Genomic DNA, 24,572 nt, shown 5'->3' with positions numbered 1-24,572 from the left:
GACTTGTTCTACAGAAGAGGGGCCTGGAAGCTGAAGGCTCTGCCTCCCATTCTTCTTTTAAATATCCTTGGAACCACAAGTAAGCCAGTAGTCTGAGAGTGTGGTGCTCTATTGGGGGCACTATGAGGTGTTTAAGATAAATACCTCATAGATTATTCAAGATCTTGTATTTGAGGGCAAAGACTATTAAAAAATGACTCCAGGATTCCTCACAGTGTTACCAGAAGCCAGGACATGCCACCCAGGGTAAGTACCTGGTTACACACCATGTTTCTAAGATTTTTTTTAGGCCAGTATAATAACTTAACTTAGAGGTCATCCACATCTTTGTCTATAAGACATTCCTGATGTCTGGTATGTTTCATCTGACTTTATGGATAGATAAAGCTGGGTATCATCTGAATAGCAATGAAAATGTAAGGTATTCCTTCTAATAATACTGTCTAAGGAAGCATGTATAATGCATATAGAATTGGTCCCAGCACAGAACCTTGTGGAACTCCGTAATTAACTTTACTGTGTGAAAAGGACACTATTTACATGAACAAATTGGAATCTATTCGGTATGCTTCAAACCACTCCAGCACAGTACCTTTAATACATATTGCATGCTCATGCAAACCAATGCATGTCATTGGTATCAGATGCTCATAGATGAGTCCACTGTCAGCAGCCATAGGAAAATCATTCATAACCTTCACAGTGTTTTTGTACAGTGATGAATTTTGAATCCTGACTGAAACTCTGTTAATCCAGTTGGAGATCCACTTAATTCTTATGGCAGACAGTCCTTTCCTGCTACACATAAATGCTTATAGGTATTGGTCAGTAAATGACAATGAAAGACAAATGAGTTACACCATTAAAAGTACATAAAATGTCATGTTTATTTAGTTTAATTCATATTTTACTTAACATTGTAAATCTATTTTCAAATAGAAAGCATTCTATACAGCATCAGGCAGGAAATGTCTCACTTTTTTACACATTTGCTGTCTCTTTTGATAAATAGAGGGAAGAGGCGTGTCGGGTCACGCTAGCACGCTGTGGTAGTCTGGTGGATATATGGTTATATTTAGTGCAGTTATTGCATTACAAAGCAACCATCCCAAAAAAAAAAGTAGTGCAATTTTTTTTTTCTCTACTCACACAAAAGAGGAAGTCCAGATGGTCTAAGGCGTTTAAAAGTTTTTCAATGTTAGGCTTTGTATTGCATACAGAATAAGACAGAGGAAACTGAAGTATAACTCTTGTAAAAATTGTGCTTCATAAATCGAAAAACCTTCAACTGTTTTATCAGTTGCTAAATTGGTCCGCGTTGAAAAACATACTCTGCCAAAATATAACAAAAGGAGCTAATTGTTGAACTAAGACATGCAGGGCTTAGATAATCCACTCATTAGATCACAAATTAACAAAATCAAAGGCCTGATCTGGGACGGGGGTTTTTTTGTTTTGTTTTTTTCCCCCAGTGAGTGACTTTATTGTGGAAGAATGTCCTCAGTGTTAAAGGTGTGTGAAGAAATAAACAGATCTTTTTAGTAATCGTGTTGTTGGTGGTGCGAGGAGTGAGTAGCCCCAAAGACAAGACTATCACTACAAGACGACGAGGAGAGTCAGAATCGATGCATTACTAAAATACTTCAAAAGAAACAATCAGATTTCATGCAACACTTGCATAGATTTTTTTCTTAATTTTTTTTTTCAATCATGCTGATTTTTTTTCTCTTTAAAATATACAGAACACTAGATAGAGATACCTGTGACACATGGAAGCAGTAAACCAGGGTTTCCTATCAGCCGGCCGTGACAACAATCCACCCTGTGTAATGAACAGAGTTGGGCCGCTGCTCATCAGCATTGCGTCCACCTCGTTGTCGGCTCACGGACTAGAAATGGCGCAGGAACAGAATGACGTGTCACGAGTGCTACAAGTCCTCGGGGAGCACGACACGGTCGTTACATGGAGCTGAGCGCGATGAGTGTTGTAGGACATACACCTGAGGATCCGCCTTTGTAAAAACCAGCTGTAAAACTGCAGTACGCAAACAATGTTCGACACACAAAAAATATCCGAGGAGAGTGAGGTGGATGTAAGGGGAGTGAGATCAGTCTAGAAACTGTGGATGCTACAATCAATAACGTGCTACAATCGAATTTACGGGGCGATAGGTTGTGCGACCAAGTGGTGCTGGAGGTGCAAAAGGCATGCAAGCTTACATTCTCTGAAGCCTGGATTTGAAGAGGAGCTGCAGCTGTGCAGCATGTGCTTGAAATATGTGTATGAGTGGATGTAAACAAGCGTGTTTTTTTTTTTTTTTTTTTTTTTTTTTTTGGCAAGGAATTCATCCTTTAAAAGATTTAAAACATTCCCTTTCATGGTTGTGTTTACATTCTCTGTGCCCATTCAAAGATTTTTTTTTTTCTTAAGAGAGTGATTGTGCAACAGCAAAGACGAGCGATGCCCAGAACGTACTGCACTGTAGGTGACGCTGATGCTGTACTGCAGCTTCATATCGATTACGTTTTAACTGTTTAGAGACTGTACAATGTCTCTCCAAAAATCTCCGTTCACCGAACACATGGATGGCAACAAACAAGTCCATATAAACAAAATCAAACAAATAAAGTAGCAGTGCCCATTCAGTATATACATTGGAATCAAATGCATTACTATTTCCCATAATTGATTCAGCGGTAGACATTCCTACGTTAGTTTATCCATAAAGGTCATTCACTTCCTGTTCTGACGTTAATGTGCAAATAGTCTTAAAATTATACATGCAATAGTAAAGATCGTTAAAAGTCTTAGGAATTTTAAGGCCAGTATATGAGACATCCTACAATAGAGAAACCTTAGGCAAAGCAGCTAAAGTTTGAGTTTGCGTACAGCTGGTAGCCTGAAACCTTTCCCTTTCAGAGGTGAGTAGGCCCCCTGGAAGATTGTGATTGGTCGATAAGCTGGGCATCTGTTTGTGTTTGTTTCCAATTGGCACTAAAGTTTGGCGAATCTGGGAACAAATTTCATCTCTAAGTTGCTAGTTTGGGACTGTGCGGTGGGTGGAGGGCTTGGGGGGGAGCTGGAGGCTGGGAGGGGCCCCTTGTCTCAGTAGGTGTCTCGGGGCCAGGGGCGGCTACGCTGGCGGTTCCTCTGGTTGTGACCTTGCTGAGCTTCACGCTGAAGCAGCCTGTCTTGTGACTCGTGCCCGTTGGCGCTGTGGGCACCGCCCGTATGCCCGCGGTGAGATGGGTACATGTCCCTATATGTGCGAGCGTGGCAGGGAGAGGCGTATTCATCCTCCTCATCCTCCTCCTCCTCTTCTTCCTCTTCATCCTCCTCGCCCCCCCTGTGACAGGGGCTCCCCCTCCGGCCACGAGAAAGCGAGTCGCTGGCTTCGTCAGATGGCATAAGACTGTCCTGCTCCAGGGGGGAGTGGGCCTCCTCGCCGGCCTCCTCTTCCTCATCACCCTCCAAGCCTGCTGTCTCACAAGGCTGCGGCTGGTTCTTGTTCTGGATGATTCAAGTGGTCATGCAGGAAAAAAATACAAATAAAGGCAGAGTCACATCAAAGCTTGGACTCAGGATATCATCTCGAAGGAAAAACACAAAATAAGGCAAACACTACATCAATAAGGACTTTGAAGGAATTGTGGGAGTCTGTCTGAAAGGAAAATTCTGGTTTCTTTCCCATTATTTCCCACTGAAGTGACTATTTTGAGCCTACAGAAGACATTGAGCTCTCCAAGTCTCTGATCACAGTGTGATCAGATCAATGCCCAACCGTCGCTCTAAGTGGTCAATTTTTATGTTTATTTTTAGTAGATTTAAATTAAGACTTTAAAACGATTCATACAAAATTGTTTTTTTTTCTTTTCCATGAACAGCATAAAGTTAGCATTACCCTCAGAGACCAATAGAATATGGCAGACTCAAATCATTCCTCACATACCCACGTGTGCCGTTAAAAAGCTTCTTACTGAACACAACGTGACACCTACTGTAGGAGTTTAGGTACAGTTTAGACCACAGTCTTTGTTCTGTTTAAACAGGTGTCGAGTATTAAACGAGTATAAAGGGCAAAGGTGTCACTTTTATTTTTGCTGAAGAGCCGTGCCCAGTTTTATTTGATCTTGGTTAGTAAAACTACTGAATAATGACCAATGAAACAATGTATCATCTTTGTATCTTTGTGTTAGTGTTTGAAAAGGTTCAATCTTCACTAACAATCCCTTACAATCAGATAGGAAAAAGCCTCAGCTGTCTTAAGAAAAAAGTGCAATTTCATCACATTCAGATCGTCATTGCAAAAAACCCCAACAAAAACAAAACAAAAGAACTTAAGTGAAATATATATGTGATATCTTTGTCAGTAAAACTGCTGAAAAACCGATGACGATTCAGACCTCTTGCTCACATAAAAAGTTATAATGCGATCACTCTTAACACCGCAATACTTCCTAATACAAAATACAGAGAAAAGTCACAAAAATAATGCCGTGCATGTCTGCAGTTTTTACAAATTGAAAAACTAACTAGTAGGCCACATTGGACCCTTTGGCGGGCCACTTACAATTCCTTGTACATATCTTGGACACCTCTGCAATTCAATGCTACTTTTATGATTCTTTATACGGCCTGAGGACTGTGGGCTCTGTAATCTCTCTTCTACATCGGAATTGCATTAACAGTAAGTAAGAGTAAGACAACAACACAAACTATTGATATCGATTGATAAAAGATGTAAGTACGTCCTCTACTGCTTGTGGTGCTATATTTTCTTATGTAACTCCAGCCCCACACCACCCTGAATTGGATAAATGGTAAAGAAAATGGATGAATGGATGGATATTCCAATGTAAAGTAAGCTACCGTAACCCAAAAGCTTAATTCCGTGACACAGAGCTGCAGAACTACAGTTGTGGTCAGAAGTTTGCATTGCACTTATAATCGACATGAATGTCATGGTAATATAGGGCTTTGATTTCTGCTAATGCTAATGATTTCTTTGAACTGTTATCTTTCCACAGTGGAATAATTCTACAGCTTTAATGAAAAAAATGAACGGGTGCACAAATTTTAATTTATTCTGTTTTTTCTGTAATCCACACAGGCTCAAATATATACATATTATACATATTTGGTTAAATGTTCCTTAGCAAGATTCACCTCGACCTCATGCTTTTGATTGTCATCAACAACCTTCTGCCATAATTCTTCCCTGGACATTTGACCACTCTTCCTGGCAGAATTGGAAGAGTTCATAAATTGTTTTGGTTTTCTGGCACAGACCCGACTTTTAAACATATTCCACAAGGTTTCAAAATGTATTCCAGACGCTTAATGTTAGCTTTATCCAGTCCAAAACCATTTTTGATGTGTGTTTGTGATCGTTGTCCTGTTTGATCACCCAATTATCTCCATGTTTCAACTGTCCAGCTGTCTGGTGATCTGAGGTAAAGGTGAAGAATTTGCATGTAGTCTTCTTCTTCATTTTTCCATCCACTTTGTGTAATGCACCAGTACCGCTGACAGGAAAACAGCCCCAGAACATGATGCTGCCAGTGTATGTATATGTTTGAGCCTGTATATATACTGCTGTCCCTGTGTGAATTAGAGAAAATTCAAAATAAATTCAAACTTGTGCACCTACTTGGCACTGCTCGAATTATTAAAATGTTTGCTGTGCAACAATTCCACCCTGGAGAAAGAAGCCAAAATGACCATGACATTCATGCTCATGATGAGTGTATGTAAACTTCTGACCTCAACTGTAGGTAACATTAAAAAAAAGCCTATATAATGACCAAAAAAACCCCTATTTTTACTAAAATTGCAAGAAATAGCAAATGTGATGTATAAGCTCAGAGATATTGTGGCATTTTCTAAAATATCAAGTTATAGAAAACTGGGATTACTTGTTCTTTAATCAACCTGCAGTCAGTGTCATAAACCGCAGGTAAGTAAACTGCAGAAATAACACAGAGCTGAGCAACATAAAAGGGTGATAGTGTTCATAAGTGGCATGCAGAAGTGCAGCAGTGTTGTTATCTTCAAAGTCCTTTGTTTTATCGGTGTGTGTATAGATTAATACAACAGACACTGAACAAAAAAAAAAGTGAAACGGCTGAATGGATGTTCAGGAAGTTCCTCTTGGAGGTAAAAAGTTATTTTGCCGATGTTGTGGACTCAGTTTTTTTGTGTAAATTTGCATTTAGTTCAGGTGAAAGCATCGGTTAAGCACCCATCACTCGCTTTAATTAGCATCATTCAGGTAGCTTCATGTGCCACAGTGAGCGGGGACAGCATTCACAAAGCATGCTTGGAAACTGAACACAATAGGGAAAGTTAGATTTAACACAACCAATATATTTCAATTGTAGTATTAAAATGGAGACAGAGCTTAGCTGCTTTGTGAATAAAGCTTGTGGAGCAGTGATTCACCTGAAACCATCCAAGTAAAGGAAAAGAGGCAGGATGCAGTAAATTAAAGACAAACAACAGCAGAAAAACAAAAACACACCAGGTCTAATCTTTTCTGAGATTTGAATGAATAAAATGCTTTTCATTCACTGTCTCAGCCGCAGGGTCGTGTTCGGGTGTCGGAGGTGCGCAAGAGGGGTGCAAATATATATACATATTATATAAACCCTACTACTCACCCCAGTTTGTACGCGATCATTCAATTAATTCCTGTGTTTCAGAAAACTGCAAAGATGTTAAGCATGGATGAGTGAGAGGACAGACAAGACAACTGGAGACAATTAAACAAAACACAGGAGTGAAGCCTGAGATGGGAAGAGCTGGCAAAGACAGTGACAACATACAATGTGTTCAAAAAACAAGGCTCGTTGTCAAAAGTCTTGCATTATTTTAAAAGCGTATTTTCACGCTCTCCTGATTTATGTACACACTCAGAGACAAACTTACCTGTAGGCTAGAGATGGCAGAAGGCGGGGTCATGAGACTCTGCTCCAATAGTGGATTAAGAGGGGTGTTTCCTGGGAGGTGAGTGGCACGCCAGTAAACCTCCAAGTATTCAGCCAAATGCTCACAAGCATCTTCCAACTGGTTCTCATCCAAAATGACATCAAACATATCCTACAAATGTACAACATGAAAAATTAGACTGTAACTCAGTGGCATTCTGTTAGGACAAGCAGTGCTTGCATTATTAAATCTAGAAATAAAGTAAAATACATTGAAACATACCAAACTATAGCGATCTCTCTCCTTTCATCTCAGACAGTGCTGTCATACAGCACCTTGCCTGTCAATTAATGCGCACCCAGTCTGTACATTACTGCCATCTTGTGTTAGGTAGTTGGCTATTGTCGCTGAAAGCTGTGCTTATTTCATGACATAGCAAAGTGTAGTCGTCTCCTTCTCTGAGGGGGTGTCTGTTTTCCTGCTAACAATAACTGGTGCTAGGCAAGCTGAGAGGCCAGCAGTTTTTTTTCTGGTGGTTTGCGCATGGGCACTGCGGATAAACCTCTGGTCTTTAATGGTAAACTAAGGGGAGAGCAGAGTGCGAGGCAAGCTGCCGCTGGTCTGCTTTCACTGCTTCAAGATCAGTTATGACCTGCGCTTTGTGTGGAAACACAGCTAGCATTAGCAAATGAACGGGCTTCAGTGATAGCATTATAGCTTCAAAGGAGTTTTCTAATTACCTTGGCCAACTTGTGAGATGTAGAGGAGATGGCACGTGAAAACGTTTTTAATAACTCTTCAATACATTAGAAAGGAAAGCAATGACAAGACAGCTCTGACCATGCCTGGTCTAATAAAACAGGCAAGTTGAACAGGCGCAAGCTCAGGAGCACTTTTAGATTAGCATCTATGAGAATGTCTGAGTGCAATAAGCTTAACCAGCTGTTTTGCTAAAACTCCACCTTTATTTTTTATTCATATTTTAATGCCCCTGTAGATACTAACAGTTAACCACGCCACACACTGCTCAAGCCTTTAATTCAGATGATTTTTTTTATATTAAATATTTGAATATACTTTTTGTAAAATCATTTTACATGATCATATAAAATGTCCAAACTGTATGGACTTATTACAAACTGTAGCACTCACAGGGGGGCACTGAGAGAGTTTGTCTGCAGCCATCATCTGCACATTCAGGTGCTTGCTCTGAGACTTCCCCCTGGATTTGATCAGCCTCTGGAGCACCTGAGAAAAAGAAACAGATGGTGTAAGAAACCAAGAAAGATAAGACGGCCTTAATCTAATGTTCATGAGCAAGGTGTACCTTTGGTGAGGAAACTTTAACATAGACAATGATGGGTGCAAGGGAGGTTTTGGCGAGCTGTGCGGGATGGTTGATGGTGTCTGCGTCCAGAACAACCAGTTGCAGGGTTTTGGCGAGTTCAAATATCCTTTCAATCTCACTCTGAACCTCAGCTGCACAGACAAGAAACATTAGATTATCAAAGTTGATTCCCTTCCCTAAATGTAAAATAGAGGTGGCCAACCTCAAAATACAACAATTTTGGTTTGTCATAAAGTGTGAACTGGATAAGATCTTTACCACTGACTCTGAATGCACTCCATTGTGCATGCTACTTGGAGTAGCAAACGACAAAATCAGGGGGAAGTTTGGAAAGCAGCTCTATGCACTGTTAACGTTCTGTGCAAGGAAATGTGTATTTTTGAACTGGATCGCGGACACGGCCCCATCTAAGACTCAATGGCACCGGATGGTACTGGAATATGTGTCACTGTGGATTCTCTATTTATTTATTTGTATTCTTGGTTGTTTGTTTTGTCTGTTTTGTTTTATTCTGTTATGTTGGTTTTGTTTTGTTTAATGATGGTGTCAATGTAAAGTTTAAAACTCAACAAATACATGGAAGAAAAAAAAGTTGCTTCCCTTCAAAAAAAGAAAGAAAAAAGAAACTTGTGGAACTTTCATACTGGCATCAGCATAGCTTACCTAAGCTCGAGCGAGTGTTGGATCTCTCCATTATGGGTCTTTTGTTAAGGACAGATCTCTTGGCTAAGGACAGGTCGGCAGTTACACGGGTGATTGAAATTCTGTGGACAAGTTGCAAAACGCAGGTAAATATACACTGAAACTCTTTTACTGAAATAAAGGCCTGGCTTTCACCAACTACTTGATTTATAATATAATCTCCCCATTTTACTGACCTTCCCTCAAATCTGTGTTTCAGGAAGTCAAAGAGAGCTTTCTGCATCATATCTGTCACCTTTGGGAACATAAGAAAAACAATGAATTACAAACACATTGTAATTAAAAGCCTAAGACATCCTGCTTCCTCTTATTGTTTTTCAAATGTATGCTGCTAGAGTTGTTCATGTTAGTGCTAAACATGGTCAAATCAAATAAACCAAAATGTTATGCTTCAGACTGCTCTTAACACTTGACTCTGGACATTTTTTTCTATTCTTGGCTTGGTACGATATCAGTGAAAGTGGATCCACCCCTCCACCTGCTAATCAGCCAATCAGAAGAATGCTATTTTGAAGGGAGGATGGCAGGTAAAACAGCTTCTTTCAGGGAGTGGATAAAATGTACTTAGCACCAAGGCCCAGCTTAACATAAATAAAGATTATTTTAAGATCTGAATCCTGCAAAGTGGTTTTAGTGAAGTCAAAGATTTATAAGTAACTAAAAAGTAAAATTCTGAAAATTACCAAAACAGTTCAAATAAATAAACAAAACATAAAATGTTTTGGCTTACTACAGTAAAGCGTACTAGGTACACTTGTTTGACTGTTCGCTAAATGTCTAATTAGCCAATCACATGGCAGAAACCCAAAAAGTCCACTTGAGTCAAAGTACAGTTACTTCATAAAAGACAAAAGCTTGAGTACAGGAGTCATGAAAACAATTACTTGTGCAAAAGGATGAAACTGTCTACTGAAAAATAACTTATGAGTAAAAAAGAGACATAAACATGCAACTGTATCAATAGTCCAGCTTTGATGAAATTCTTGATCCTAATTTCCTAAAAGTAGTAAGTAGTGTTAATTACAGACTGCATAATCCTCCAAATTTCCAAAAACTGTAATGGCTGCCAAATGGCCCTTAACAAAGTATAAATTCAGGGTCTGAGGACTTTCATAAATGCAAAATCATAGTGTCATTTTCTCATTATGAGTGTAGACAAAATAGCAAAAAAGTCATCATTTAATATTTGAATATTTTCCAATAACTTTCAAAGGACAAATTCACACGAGCTAATAACGAATGCAGCAGTGCCGAGGCAGTGTGAACAGAGCAAATAGTGCAGAGGAAAGCAGTCGTTCTGTCTGCTGGAGGTGAAATGGGGAGAAGCTGACCTCATAGCCCTTCAGCGATGGTCCCACGAGAACCACCGGCCTCATAGAGGGCACCACATCATAGGGAGGGACATGTTCCTACCAGAAATAGAGGAGGACAGGAAAGGGGATAAAGAACAGCGAAAACAGGGGTGAGAAATGATGGGAGTTGGGTTTGTTTGTTGTTTTTTACCCTCATATTCAATCAAACAATGACCAAAAAACCAGTTGATTAAATGCATTTTGGTTTTATAACATTACATAACAATAATTACTGGTATTAGTTAATCAACTAACCCGACAATGAGACAGGTGACAGAAAAGGGATTGGTTAGTTGTAAAATAGTTAAAGGTTTTGCTAAAATCACCCATTTTAAGATCAGGTGCTTCCAGTGTACTACTGCAGTGATTATTTTAATATTAACTCTGTAAAAAAAACAATTAAGCAACCTCCTACACTCACAATCTGTTACACCAAGCCTGCTTGTAGTTTCTAATTGTATAACCTATTTTTGTTTATTTTCCATGGCCTCTCTTACTTTAGGGAATTCAGTATTATCTTCTACAAACTCTGTGTTGTTTAGAGTGAAAAATTAAAAAAAAGAAGAAGCATGAATTATAAGCAAATTCTACATCATCATAAAGTACCAGAACCTACCTGTTTTTGCTTCTGTTTAGCTTGTGAAAACAAAAAAATAGCAATCAGTGACAGAAACTGATAAAAGACAGCAGAAGCTGCTTTTTGTTTCAGGACCAGAAGAAGGTTTGCTGTACTTACATTCACCTGCAGATGGCGGCGTCGTCCTCCAGCCCCCTGTCACCATGTCTCCTAAACTTGAGGAGTTACCTCCTGTTTTCCTGCAGAAGCAGCAGCAAAGACACATTGAATTACCAAAGCTGTTTTGTGGATATAGATCACCTGAGATGAAATGAAATAGCTGACCTCTGTTTCTGCTCCTGTTTCAGTCGCATTGCCTCCAGTCGTAGGGGGCTGGGGATGAAGGTGATGTCTGCTCCTTCTTTTACTAGCCGGCCGATCCACCAGTCATTATTGTACTTCTGTTAAATTCAGTTCAAAAGTAGCACTGGTTTACATACAGCATGTGTCTTGTTTTAATATAATGAAAGGGCATATTATTATCATTATTATTATTATTAGTAGTAGTAGTAGTACTAGTATTATTCAAAACAGATAATCTCACTTCTTTGATGTGCAGGAAGTCTTTGGCATCGAAGTTGACTGCAGCTCCTTGGACTGGACAGTCCTCATCCAGAGCTCCACAGTAACTCACATTCGTCTTTACTGCAAACGCTACAGGTTTGGACTGTGGTGTCAACAAATAAGAACATGAAGAAGACTTGTCAGTGATGCAAATGCTCTGCAAACATGTGAGACTCGAGGACAAGAACAGAGTGCAATAGATCAACTCCTTGTTACTTGAAAACAGACTTCCTTTGATTGAATCAGCAAGCAATCACACAGCACAAAAGATGGTGATCAGACTAGCAGATCATCAAAGGATGTGACCGGGTGGTAATATGCCAAATATGTGGCTCAAATAGGAACGCACCAATACAACATTTACATTGGATAATGGTCAGATCCTGACTCAGAAATCAGTGACAGTGATTGTGCATATGGTGTCACATGATGTCACCTTTCATATTGTTCTGTTTACTTCACCGCACAACAGCAGCAGCTAGCAGAAGCACTAACAGCAAAGTGTTAGCAGTTTAGATGCCTCCTTTACCAACAACCCGTCTTTCTAATAACAATTTTTTTAAAGTTATGTCAACGCACTGCTTGTTTGCTCACTTATAATATTCAGTCAGAAAAGTATCAGGTAGAAGCTGGTGCAAAAAACTTGTTGGAAAGCTTTTAATATGGTTACAGTAGCATAATGTGTCATAGTCAACTCAAATAATATTATTTTGCTCCAACTGTCCTCTGAAAAGTAAACTAGCACAACTGTAAAAGACAAAGGTACTTAGACTAGTGCAAATACATTTGACAAATCCATTAGTTATCTTGGGCCTGTTGTTGCTTATTTTTTTTTACCAATTAATATCAACTCATTAAAAATATACTCTTGGATCTATTTATTTGTTACAGAGTTAGGAAAGATATGTTTAAAATTAATAGTGATGCTTCCATAGACATAACAAATGACTTCCTGCCTCTTGCTCATAGTGATGAACAAAGCTTGACAATTTAACGGTAATTTAGCAGTATCAAACAGCACAAATGATGAAAAATGATTTGATTTTCAGATTTCTTTGTAAAAGCACCCACATTAACATCTCCTTTGCTGACTTTTACCTACAACCTAGACTCTTCTACTTCAAAATTCAACTGGAGAGATAGAGCCAAATGTTTCTTAGACATTTTCGTTCATAAACACAGCAATGTGTAGCTACGATAATGACTGTATGGTGTACCTTAGCTCTGTCGAGCTGCTGTTGTGCCTGGCGCTCGGCTTCACGCCGATACGCCTCGCGGTCCTCCTCTGCTGACAGGTCTGAATCAGATGGTCTACTGGTGTACGAATCAGCTGACCCCTGTCGGGAAAGAGTGACATGATGTTAGTGACACAGTGTTTAATAACTCAGTGAGTCACATGAAGATCATCCAGTCATGTTAAGATTACTTAGGCTGTATTACTGTTTGTTTTTTCTTTCATCTGCTTCTCCCTTTTAGCGTTTGTTTGAGTGCAGGTGTGCATGCAAATATGTGCCTGTACTCATGAACACATTCATGTGTGCGCATCTACAAAACAATGCGTTGCTCTCCCACACCAGCCATCTTCTGAGAGGCCAAATATAGCACAAAGGAGGCAAGAGCTTCCTCTTCTCTCCTGCTTGGCCCCAATCCAGTCCATCATCCCCCACAGTGCAGCATATATACATCATTTATTCCCCTGTTTATTCTCCAAGGACATCTCCTCATTAGCAAAATATAGGCTGGTTATCATTTTTCATTGTAGGACACATACCAAGGATGGCTAGCATGTCATGCTGAGGGCGAGGGATAAAGCAAACAAAGAGCTATTTTAAAATAGTGAAAATAGCTTCATAGGTCCTTCTTTTATTCACAAAAAACTCTCATTTTCTTAAAATAGCTGCAACCATTAGTCAATTAATCAATTAGTCAATCAACTAAAAATGAACAGGGAAATATTTAGGTAAACATTTTAATCAGATTCCAGTACCTCAAGTGTGACGTTTTCCGGTTTTTCTTGATCTCATGTGGGAGTAAAGTTAATATTATGGTTCTGAACTGTTAATGGAAAAAAAGGCTTTTCAAAATAGCCCCACAGATTCAATCAATAGTAATAATAACAATTGCAGTTTGTATACAATGTACAAATGGACTTCCACAGTAATAGTTTGGTTACTGCGTGTCCCTGTGAGCGTGTGAGTTCTCCTATATTTGGCTTCTCTTAAGGAACTCAGTCCTGAATCTGTCAGCAAAAAGAAAACCAAGTCAGAGGAGACAAAATACAAAGGGAGATGTGGCAGGAGAGAAAGAAAAATCTGTGGTGGTGGTCATGAAAATGCTCAGGTAAACCTCTCACAAGTAGCTGCAGCAGTCTAAATGACATGATCAGCCATATTGTTGTAAATAAGACAAAATATTGAGAAACTAAAAAACAGCAGAAATACAGTTCACTTTGGTTTTCCTCTCCTCCAGAGTGCAGCGATTCAGTCCCGATCATCCATCTTGCCCACATATACAAACAGATCCTCTGGAGGACCAATTAGCAACAGCAAAACAAAAAGAAGTACAGGCACATAATATAGACACACACACATACACAAAGTGTCCAGACATACCCCCCCCCCCCTCCACAAAACAAAACAAAACAAACAAACAAACAAAAAAAGAACCAGCCAGCACCTTTGCTTTCTCTGCACTTCAAAACGCATGCATGCAATCCAAAATAAATCATCATCTACAGTACCACTGCAAGCGAACACCTCTCCTCGTTTCTTTTTTTGGTGTGGTGGTGTCTGTTAGATAACTAGATCTGATTTCTAGCACTCAGAAGCTCTGCAAGGCAACACTGCACCAGTGCCAGAGAGCAGCACCGTCAGAAAAAAGGAGGGTGAGAAAGAACGGGTAGAAACAGACAGCGAGGGGGGGGGGGGGGAGAAGGGGGGGGGGGGGTGAATACTGTTGACAAGACATACTGAAAAGAGGATGTTTACGAGTGAGTGATGGAGATGCGAGAGGTTTTATGCAACGATAAAGACAGGCTATCTAACGGGAAAGATGAGATTAGGACAGAATAAAATGCTGTGAAGGACTGGAATGAGACCTACATATCTTTCCTTACTGCAGATACACGAAAAGATGGGAAACAGAGGGAGGTGGAGGTGGAGGTGGTGGTGGTGGAGGGAGGGACCGTGACCACATGAGACAGACGCACACAGATACCGGAGAGAATTGCATACCTGGCTGATTAGCAGGACGGCGCTAGAGTCTGATAAAGACATGAATGTGAATTTTCTCACTCTAACAGCGATCCCTGTCTTCACTGGGAATGCTCACAAACACACACAGACATAAAAGCGGAATAAATATGGTGGTGGGCGCAGAGGAAAGGTGTTATGTCAGAGTGCCTTTTAATGATGTTAGAACACAGAGAGCTTTTCGTTAATAACATTTAGACAGGGGAGCATGCACCTGTGCTGCACACTCACTAACTTACCAACTGTTAAATTCTCCAAAGAGCAGCTTTACCACCAACGTCTTTTAGGTGAAGCTTGGCTGCATTGCAGAGTGTAACAATATAAGAACATCCTTATTGTGTTTTCTAAGGATGTCTTGTTTTTTGTTTCTGGTTTTTTTTTGCTGCTAATGTCCCTGTCTGCAGACTAAATTTAACTCTGTTCCTTCCTACTCTGCTTCTGTGATTATTCTTCACACACTGCAACACTGTTGGCCCCAACTCCACAGGGAGGGTCCAACAGGGAAGTGTGTCATCTAACTAGTCGAGTCCTCAGAGGGCCAAGTCATCCTACAGACTAGGGACCGAACAACAGAGGATTTCCACACTAATTTGATTAGGCGGATTTCACTGATACTGTTCTGTTCTTTCCCCCCCTCCTTCTGATAAGACATGTAGAGATTTCTTTACTACTGGCTCAAGACTAATGAATTTCTTAGCCATGGTAGAGTAACTTTACAGAAGCACAACCCCATTAACAACAAGGAACAACTGATTATTGATTTATGATGTTGATAAATCTTATTAGAAGAAAAATTGTGGCTTTTGAGCTGCTAAATACGAGAAGGTGGCATAAACTCAGTTAATCTGATATTAGACATCATGTGTACATGTGTTGTGGTAACAAAGCAGCAGCATTCTTTGGATTAAATTACATGTGGGTTCGTCCCTATGATGTGACGTCTTTAATATTATGTGTAGTAATTTGAGCTGCCGTTAATACAAAAATTGGGTGTATATTTTACGCAAGTACCTCCAAAAATCAGATGTAAAGTTATTGACTGTATTAACCCTATTAACATTTTATATTTTACCCTTTTTCACCTTCATTGACATAATTTATCACTTGTTTACTTGTTCTCCCAAATTTGATTTCAATGTGAAAATGCAGTCGCTACATGAAGTTTAAGGTTTACAGGCAGCAAAACCTTGGGAAACTCACATGACCTTACCATTGAAAACAAAGACCAGTAAACACAAGCTCCAGCTGAGACTGATGTGAAGGTCTTTAGTTTTGAAGTGACTCTGTAATTAGTATTGGACAAACTGAAAGTTTGATCTCATTAAATGTATAATAGTGTCTCGTCATCCTCTTAAAGTCTGGGCAAAATCCATCCAATAGCTGTTGAGTAAATCCTGGCAATCAGCAGACTGGCATCCATCCCTGCTGCCATGTGGCTAACACAGCAAAAAACAATGCATACCTGCCCTCTGTTTTGCTGACAATAGTATTTCACAGTATGCCATAGTGGTATTATTACTGCACAAGTGGGCTTTTACACGTTGGCTCATACTTCTGTCAGGAGTGTATACAATACTTAAAAAATTTAATTCCATTATTATTAAAAAAAAATAAGCAAAAATAAAGCGAAACCACACAAAAAATTAAAAATGATCTCATTTTGCCTCTGTTAACAAAAATGACATTTGTGCCTGTTATGTTTAAAAAAAGAATCTGTTGGCGTTGACTAAAACGATATCTTTGCCTCACCTGATAAACTACAAAAAGCAGACACAACCTCTATCTTGATCACAACTCATTTTGAAGCTTCTCTGGTCTCTTTTCTTTATCCTCCATCTGTCTTTCCTGTTCTTGAATATAGTGACAGCTGTTAACAGACTGTTGTGCTACCGTGTAAACTGCTGTTCTTCAGTGTTCATATCATGCATAAAATGATGCCCTGCACATATTTACAGTGATGTTAAGTGAACAGAATTTGTTAATCAATACTTTAGATATTCTCTAAACATCTCATGTGATGGCAGTTGGTCCTGAAAGCTGTCATGCACGCACATACATAACCTTCCTCCTTAAAAAGAAACTGTCTGTGTGTTTTCGCGTTTTTTGCAAAGCCACTATTAAACATAAAATTTGAAGTGACCCGAGGACCAGGGCTAATGCAAACCGAAGAAGCTGCTAAATAATCAAATTGAAACTTTATTTCAATGTCAAGATCAAGTCGTACATGGTGACAAACAATTTTTTAGAACTGTGTCACATTGTAACTCCAGTGTTTTCCCCAGGCTGAGATTTACAGTTTAACAGTTCTCCCTAAACGCCTCACTTGTTAACTCTGACATCATTAGCCATTTCAGGGCTCCAAATGCTCCTTCTGTTCCCAAAAGCAAACAAACACTGAGGCACCAATGAGGCTTAAGAATGGTCCAAATTCTTTCAGCTCTAATAAAATGATGAGTGTAGCTGTTTCGGGTGTTACTGTACAGTGTAACTTGACAAAAACAGGATGTATGAGTTTAATCTAGCTAGCTGGAATCTAAAGATGATACACCGTGTTCTGACTGAAGGACTGGGCAATAAAGTGATAAAGATAGTTAATGCGAAATAGGTTTTCCGTGATATGAGACATAATTAAAGTCTATAGAACGTCTGTGTTTTGAAGGACAACACAAAAGCCCAATGACAATGAGAATAGTACTGTGCCAAACCAATCAGGTGGCTGGAACAGAGTTGGAGCCACATCAGGTTAGACTGAGGAGTCTAGGAGGCATGGGCTACCACAGCTGTATACACCAGCACAACAACAGAAAATCAAGCAGTGCCATCCCTGCACAGCTGACAATTTACCTGCACAATGCAAGACTTTACAAGACTCTTTCTCCCATAACATGCCTTATGACAAAAACGAAGAGACACAGATGTATCACAAATGCAAGCGCCTGTGTTATGGTAACACCTGATGTCAGTAAGTACAGTCAAAAACACAAAACTTTAGCAGCTGATTAATGTAACTGACCCTTGTTACTAACTCCCTGGCCATAAACACACTGAGTGTAGAGAGACAGCTGAACAGCTGTGTCACACTTCTCTACCGCATCAGATTTCATCTGATCCGTGTATGAATCTCGCTGCCCACCTCACTGCGACTGTACTGCACTCCCTGGGCTGTAAATTTTTTCTCATTTATTTTTTGCTTTGGAGCATAAGCCGACCACAGTCGAGTGAATATGAGTTTTTTAAATGTTCTCCTTTGTTTACATTTGAGCGTTTCTTACATTTATACTAAGGATATTTAAACAGAATGCTTTGTTTGTTTTTTGTCTTATTTATGTTTTTGTTTCCCAACAATTTAAACCAGTTTGAATCTATACAAATTAATTTTTTTTTAATAGTTTTAGCAGATTTAGATTTCATTTTGAATGAATCTCTATGTATTTATTTGGAATTGACAAAAAAAATGTAGTTTTTCATTTAGATTTTTTTTTCAGTAACACTTTATGCTTTTAACTCGTCAGAATAAAGATTTTAGTTTACTGTACATACCTAAAGACGTAATATTATAATATTCTACAGCAGTGGTCCCCATGGACCGGTTTATGTCTGACAAAATTTTCATTGACCAGCCTTTAAGGTGTTGTGGATAAATAAAACAAAATAAAACCAGTACTGGTACCCCCCAAAAAAGAAGATTTATTCATAACACACGGGAAAAGGCCCATGGAAACCATGTTAAAGATAAAAACGATAAAAAAAATAACGCTAAAAACCGATAAAACCCCTGAAAACCATAAATTTCACACCCAAGCCTAGACTCTCGCATCCCGGCACCAAGCGAATCCGGTCCGTGGCGCGGGGGTTGGGGACCGCTCTTCTATAGTATATATAGCATGTTTAACTTATACTAGAAAATAGATATTATTTTAAATCAAAAGTCAAATCAGTATTGTCACTGATTTGATTTATATAACTAACTAACAAACTAAATGTAGATAAATGTCAATATTGACTTATATGAAAAAAATATTGTGATCGAGATTTTTTTTGGCATGTTAAGAAAGTAAAAAATGTATCACACTGCTGTAACTTTAGATGTAAATAAAAACCTTAAACTAAACACCAGTCACATTTAGAGGGTAATTTTGGTTGGACTCTTTGTATAATGATATCCTACTTCGTCGCTAGCTACAGAGCTATGTTTAGGCCAATATAAACACATTAGCAAAGGAAGCTGTGGGATGACGGCTAAATGCTCTCAACAGAAGTACATATTGAGGGTCTTGAATTGAAACAGAAAAATACCATCATATGGCAGGTAGAGCAGGGCGATATGACCAAAAATATTTATCACAATATACATTTGAAAATCTGCGATAACGATATAACTGACGATATAATTGACACTAGACAAAATACTTTACAACTCCTCAACTTTATTAGTGCAAAAAAACCCATCAATGTATTTTCACTTAAACAAGCAGCTTTTTTTAAGTGCATTAAAATTATATAAAAAATTAACAGTGCAAATGCAAATTCCTTGCTGACAGTTTAACCAAAAGGCATTTCCAGTGGAAACTGGCCGACATATCCTCAGCATAACCATGTATAATATCCACAAAACTTAAAAAAAGGTTATACACACACAATACGGTAATATTATGTTGAAGCACGGTACGTATCACTCCGCGAGGCTCCTGCCTACGATAGACATAATGCTCTGACAATCCATCAAGCGGTGCAGGTTTGTAGCTTAGCAAAGTCGTACTGAAACATTTGACAGATTTTCGAGCGCCGTGTACCACATAAAATCGTTTCGAGGTCAGTAAACACAACCAGAATTCATACATAAGGCACACGGGATTATAAGGGGCACTGTCGATTTTCAGAAAAATCAAAGGATTGATTTTAAGATTGCCGTATTTTCCAAAAAACACGGTAATAACGACGGCCCGCTAGCATGCGCTACCAAAAGTAGTGCTTTGTTGTGTATCTGACAGATGAAAGCTAACCCAAAGTTGCAGCATTTTTACAAACCAATTCTGGTTCATCCGTTTCATTTAACGATGCACTTTCGCTCTTCTCATTCTGCGTCACCGCCATGTGCGTATGTAAACAACGGCACTGCACATCCGCGTTTTACCCATATTCTATCGCGATATTTCATTTTCCTATCGTTGCCCAACATTACACCGGTATTACCGTGAACGGTATGATATAGCCCAGCCCTAATGGCAGGTATAAGACACAGAAAACAGACAAAACTTTAACCAAGATGATGCCTAAAATGAGCCTTCTGAGGCTAGTCGTTAATATCTGTTGTACGGCCCGGAGTACTTTCTATGAAAAGGTCGTGATTCTAAGTTTCGTGTCTACATTGAGTTTAACAGAAAATCCAAAAATCCAAATGATTTTCAAAGTGTATAGATCAAATACATACAGAGACTCCTTCTTTTATGAGAGAAATAAAATGCAGGGACAGCATGCTAATGCAAATTTCTATGGTTTTATTAAACCATAGGTAGCAGATTATCCAGAGCAGCAGCAAAATACATTATTCAGCAGGCTGAAAACCCTTTCCCTCTTTGCAAATATTCTGAGCAAAAGCTCCAGCAATCAGGATATCCAGCAACCAAATATCTAATTTCAAAAAGTGTTCGATTAGCTGTGCGGTCGTAATTCAACGTCAGCGAGTTCCACGAGCTACAGTGCTCTCTGAAACACACTGCAATAAATCAGTCTGTGGTTACATCAATATGGAAGGCAAGATCAGGCATACTGCATGTCAAACTGCAAAACTCAGAAGAGGTGTGAAGAGCAGCTGAGGCAATCATAAAGTCAAACAGGTGAACGAATGAGCGAAACAACGAGCATGAAAGAGGAAGACAAAGCAAAAGAGAGACAGGTGAAGCGGCTACAACATGATCCTTTAGAGATGTTAGGAAATCAATAGAAGAAGAAGAATCTAACTGTATTATAAGTCTTTGTACTTACTCAGTTGATGTGGTGATGGTGATGCTGCCAGTCCCTCCCTCTCTATAAACTACATGCTGCGTGCAGACAGACCGCACTATGTCCCATCACCTTACCTCACTACAACCTGCACTGGAGCAGACACCGGCAACACCTTCTTTTTCTATTCTTACCTCATCACATCACAACACAACAACGAGTGCAGCTTTTGCGTCACCTGATCAAACCGCCTCTTCAAATTTACATCACATTCTTACTCATTTCCATTACAGTCCAATTCATCGGAGGAGAAACTGAAGAAACTGCTGTTATTATCATGCACCCCCTGAAGATTTCTCCTCCGGTCTCAAAGCCTTGCGTCCTACATATAACACATACATCCATACTGCTTATTGTATCCTGCTGCAGAAATGAGTCATACTCCACTGCTCCTACATAGACACCCCACCCCTATCACAGACAAGAAACTATCTGCTCTGTTTGTGAATTTTACTCCTTCTGCATAAAACACTTTGTCATATCAGCAATGGGAGCAGGAGGAGGCGGGGTGCCTGTTGTGCTTGCAGAGAGAAGGTAATGATTGAAAAGAAACCAAAAAGGTGCTTGTGTGAACACTGAACCCACACATCACATTGCCCGAGGCCTTCAAAATGAGAGTCATGAATATTTTAAACCGTGCAATATTCTCTGGAAATCTGGAGATTGTCATTAAGCCTCGCGATCCGGATAACTAATGTCCCCTTCTGAAGAAGATGTCTGCTCAGCCCTTTTTTCCCCCCTTCTCCTTCTTCTTTTTCTCACGCCTGTCAGTTACACTGTTCCTCGTTCCTGTTCTGTGGATGAAATCGAGGTATTTTATTTATTTATTTTACAGACCCTTATGCTTGTAGATTATTCACACCTATAAGAAAGGAACATGATGCCTTTACCCCTTAAAACCCTCTAAGTAAACGTAATGTGGAGATTAATTAAGAAGTGGATAATGAACTGCTTCAACTACTTTACCAAATTTTTGCTGCTTCTAGTTTCTCAAATTAAGAAGATGCTGCTTATTTGTATCATAAAAGATAGTAAACGAGCTGTGGGTGAAGGCGAAGCTGTCGATTCACTGGTAACAAAAGTTTGTACAGTCATCTACATCTGTGGGCTGTGGGTAGTGACCAAAAGAACAAGACTGTGGATATAAGGGTGTCTGGTGTCATCTGGTCTATAAAACACTCACAAAACAGTGCAGAAAACCCTAAAGTGATGGAAGTTGCTATAATGTAATACAACACAAAGGGTTTAAAATGCTAAAATTTGGCACCTTTGATTAAAACTAACTCAATCGGTTAAGGATATTACTGCTTATTATTAGTGTAATAGCTTCAGCTTTACTTTGAGAGATTATCTGACCAACTGACTTTTCAAGGTTATTTTTGTTAAATGTTTTCTCAAAGTGCAAGGAATCAGAGTAAAAATTGATCAGCCAGGAATCAGAATCGTCTGATTTTCAATGTTCTCAGTCTCACATATGACACAAACATTTTTGTCTATGCACAGTGGTGTGAGCAAATAATCGTTTGCACACTCACAGTCACAGTAAACTGTGGGGGAACCGCCACAAAAACATTTCTACACAGAAACCTTCACCCAGCCGAGCATGGACATTTAAAGAAGCTAACAAAGGGGAAAGTAGCTGAAGCTTAAGCTACCCAGAGCTCAGATCCAGGCGCAAAAACAAACAAACAACAACAAAAATGCAGCAACTGTGTGAAAATGTAACACAATGTGTGAAAATGTTTTTAATACATCTGTTCTAAAAGTGCAGCAGCCTCAGTATGAGCAGTCACAGGATCAAAGCAGTAATGAGGAAAATTATGGAGACAAGCAAAATGATGTAATGAAAACAATGTAAGCGCCTGACAATTGCTTTGTTAAAGAAATATGTTGCACCTTCTTTTGTTTGGTAAAGTAAAATATGTCAGATAAAGTTGAATATATATCGTCTTATCTTCAGTTAATTATTTATGCCTCTTTCCAAGAAGCAAAGGTCTTTATTTTCAATTAGTTAACTTAGTGTACTGGGGGTAGGCGGAGATTTGTAAAGTTTAATAATATATTTTGTTATTAAAATTACATTTTGAACTGATTTTTTTTTTGTAAAGGCTGTCAATTATAGTTTTTCAAAAGAAAATTGTAATTGACAAAATCATAAAGAGACAAGTAACTTTAATATTCATCAGGACAGAAAAACCTAAAATATAAAGTTGCCACTCAAATCTAATAAAATAAACTGTTAAAAACTTAATAAACAATAATGTTTAAAAAGCCTTTTTTATCTATCTATTCGTTTATTTTACCTCAGTTTACCTGACTTTTTCCAGGCCTGCTATGTTTCCCTTTTAAAGGTCCCTTGTAGGCGGAGTTAATCAGTGTAAGTGGGAGCACCTGGCTGGTCTCCCTGAAACATTTACAACATTTGCTTCTTATTTGGTCTGCTTTAGCCCTGTTAGCTCGGAGTTTATACTAAACAACACCTTCCACTCATCATTCAAACACTCATCCCACTGCTGACACACTGATAATACTGACTAACACACCTCATATTGCCAAGTATGGTGCCGGTCTGTTTTAATTAATACAGTTGTGCACTTTTGAAACTGTCCTCCTATTTGTCACAGCTTACGAGTTGGACCACGACAATGGATGCGGTAAGCTGGCAAAATAAGTACACTTTCTTACATCTTTACTAACAAGTTTTAGATAAGCCGCAACACTAGTGAAACTGCTGTGTACCTCTATCTCTGCTGCATGAGTGCAAAGGCATGGCTGGCTCATATGTTTCCTGTTTCAGCTGCTGTTTGGCTCTATTGAGACCATCTTTCAAAATTCACACTCAAATTTTTATTCAGGATTTTTTCTGTCTTTGCAATATTTCTGATAAGGGTGCATTGGTTGTTGGTTGTGATGGTTTATTTTTATTCTTTAGGGAGGGGACGTCAGGAATTCATTCATTCATTCATTTATTTATTCATTTCAGGCACAACAAAATACATATATTGAACATAAAGTGCACAAAACAAAAAACAAAAATTACCTGAAAAGGAGTGGGACGAAGAAAACTTATTAAATCCCACCCCTATACTCACTCATCAACAAAAAAACAAGCAAGCATCTCCACGGCAGCTCACAGGTAACAGGCAATAATAATTACATAGTGACAAACACACATACATACATATATATCTACACACACATATACATACATACACACTTTTTTTTTTTTTTTTTTTTTTTTTTTTTTTTGGAATCCATACCAGCAATGGTAAGAGAACAGACATTACAGAGCACACTAAAACCATCATTGAGTATACTGTGACCAGACCAACTGTTTGTAGAGGAATTTAAATCTGTGAATATTTTTGCATTGTTTCAGTTGTAAACTCAGACTGTTCCAGATTTTCACACCACATACAGACACACAAAAACCTTTACGGGTTGTTCGAGTTCTGGGTAATTTGAATTCCCCGAAGCCTCTCACATTATAAACCCTTTCTCGAATTTCAAATATAATTTGTAAATTTTTAGGTAGAAGTTTATTAAAGGCTTTGTATAAGATTATAGATGTATTGTAATTAACCAGATCCTGGAATTTAAGTAACTTTGCCTGAAGAAAGAGTTTGTGAGTATGATCTAGATAACCAGCCTTGTGAATAATACGCAGTGCTCGTTTCTGTACTGTGACTAATGGATTAGTTGTATTTTTATATGTGTTTCCCCACACTTCCACACAATATGTAAGATATGGAAGAACCAGGGTACAGTACAGAGTACGAAGTGCATCTTTATCAAGGTATGGTTTCAC

At 38.9% G+C, this 24,572-nt stretch overlaps 1 protein-coding gene across 4 annotated transcripts in view; it reads right to left on the bottom strand.

Moving 5' to 3' along the window:
* Positions 1 to 862: 862 nt before the first annotated feature.
* Positions 863 to 24,572, bottom strand: part of cacnb3a (calcium channel, voltage-dependent, beta 3a) — a 29,078-nt gene continuing 5,368 nt past the window's right edge. Inside the window, exons 1-14 of one of the 4 annotated variants that reach the window (XM_085145219.1) lie at positions 14,744 to 18,737; positions 12,728 to 12,847; positions 11,491 to 11,613; positions 11,232 to 11,347; positions 11,067 to 11,146; positions 10,947 to 10,966; positions 10,310 to 10,387; positions 9,155 to 9,213; positions 8,940 to 9,040; positions 8,256 to 8,407; positions 8,081 to 8,176; positions 6,929 to 7,099; positions 6,661 to 6,706; positions 3,397 to 3,511 (exon numbers count right to left, since the gene is read on the bottom strand). In XM_085145219.1, the coding sequence (XP_085001345.1) occupies positions 6,677 to 6,706; positions 6,929 to 7,099; positions 8,081 to 8,176; positions 8,256 to 8,407; positions 8,940 to 9,040; positions 9,155 to 9,213; positions 10,310 to 10,387; positions 10,947 to 10,966; positions 11,067 to 11,146; positions 11,232 to 11,347; positions 11,491 to 11,613; positions 12,728 to 12,847; positions 14,744 to 14,785 (1,188 nt within the window). In that variant the 5' untranslated portion in view covers positions 14,786 to 18,737 and the 3' untranslated portion in view covers positions 3,397 to 3,511; positions 6,661 to 6,676. Of the gene's footprint in view, positions 3,512 to 6,660; positions 6,707 to 6,928; positions 7,100 to 8,080; positions 8,177 to 8,255; positions 8,408 to 8,939; positions 9,041 to 9,154; positions 9,214 to 10,309; positions 10,388 to 10,946; positions 10,967 to 11,066; positions 11,147 to 11,231; positions 11,348 to 11,490; positions 11,614 to 12,727; positions 12,848 to 14,743; positions 18,742 to 24,572 lie in introns of those variants that run through there. The other 3 variants (XM_085145217.1, XM_085145218.1, XM_085145216.1) reach the window with 3 other exon arrangements.

Source organism: Neolamprologus multifasciatus, chromosome 20 (assembly GCF_963576455.1).
Source record: "Neolamprologus multifasciatus chromosome 20, fNeoMul1.2, whole genome shotgun sequence".
NCBI classification, from domain to species: Eukaryota; Metazoa; Chordata; class Actinopteri; order Cichliformes; family Cichlidae; genus Neolamprologus; species Neolamprologus multifasciatus.
The sequence above is the reverse complement of the archived record's forward strand: the minus strand, read 5'-3'. Positions and strand labels throughout refer to the sequence as shown.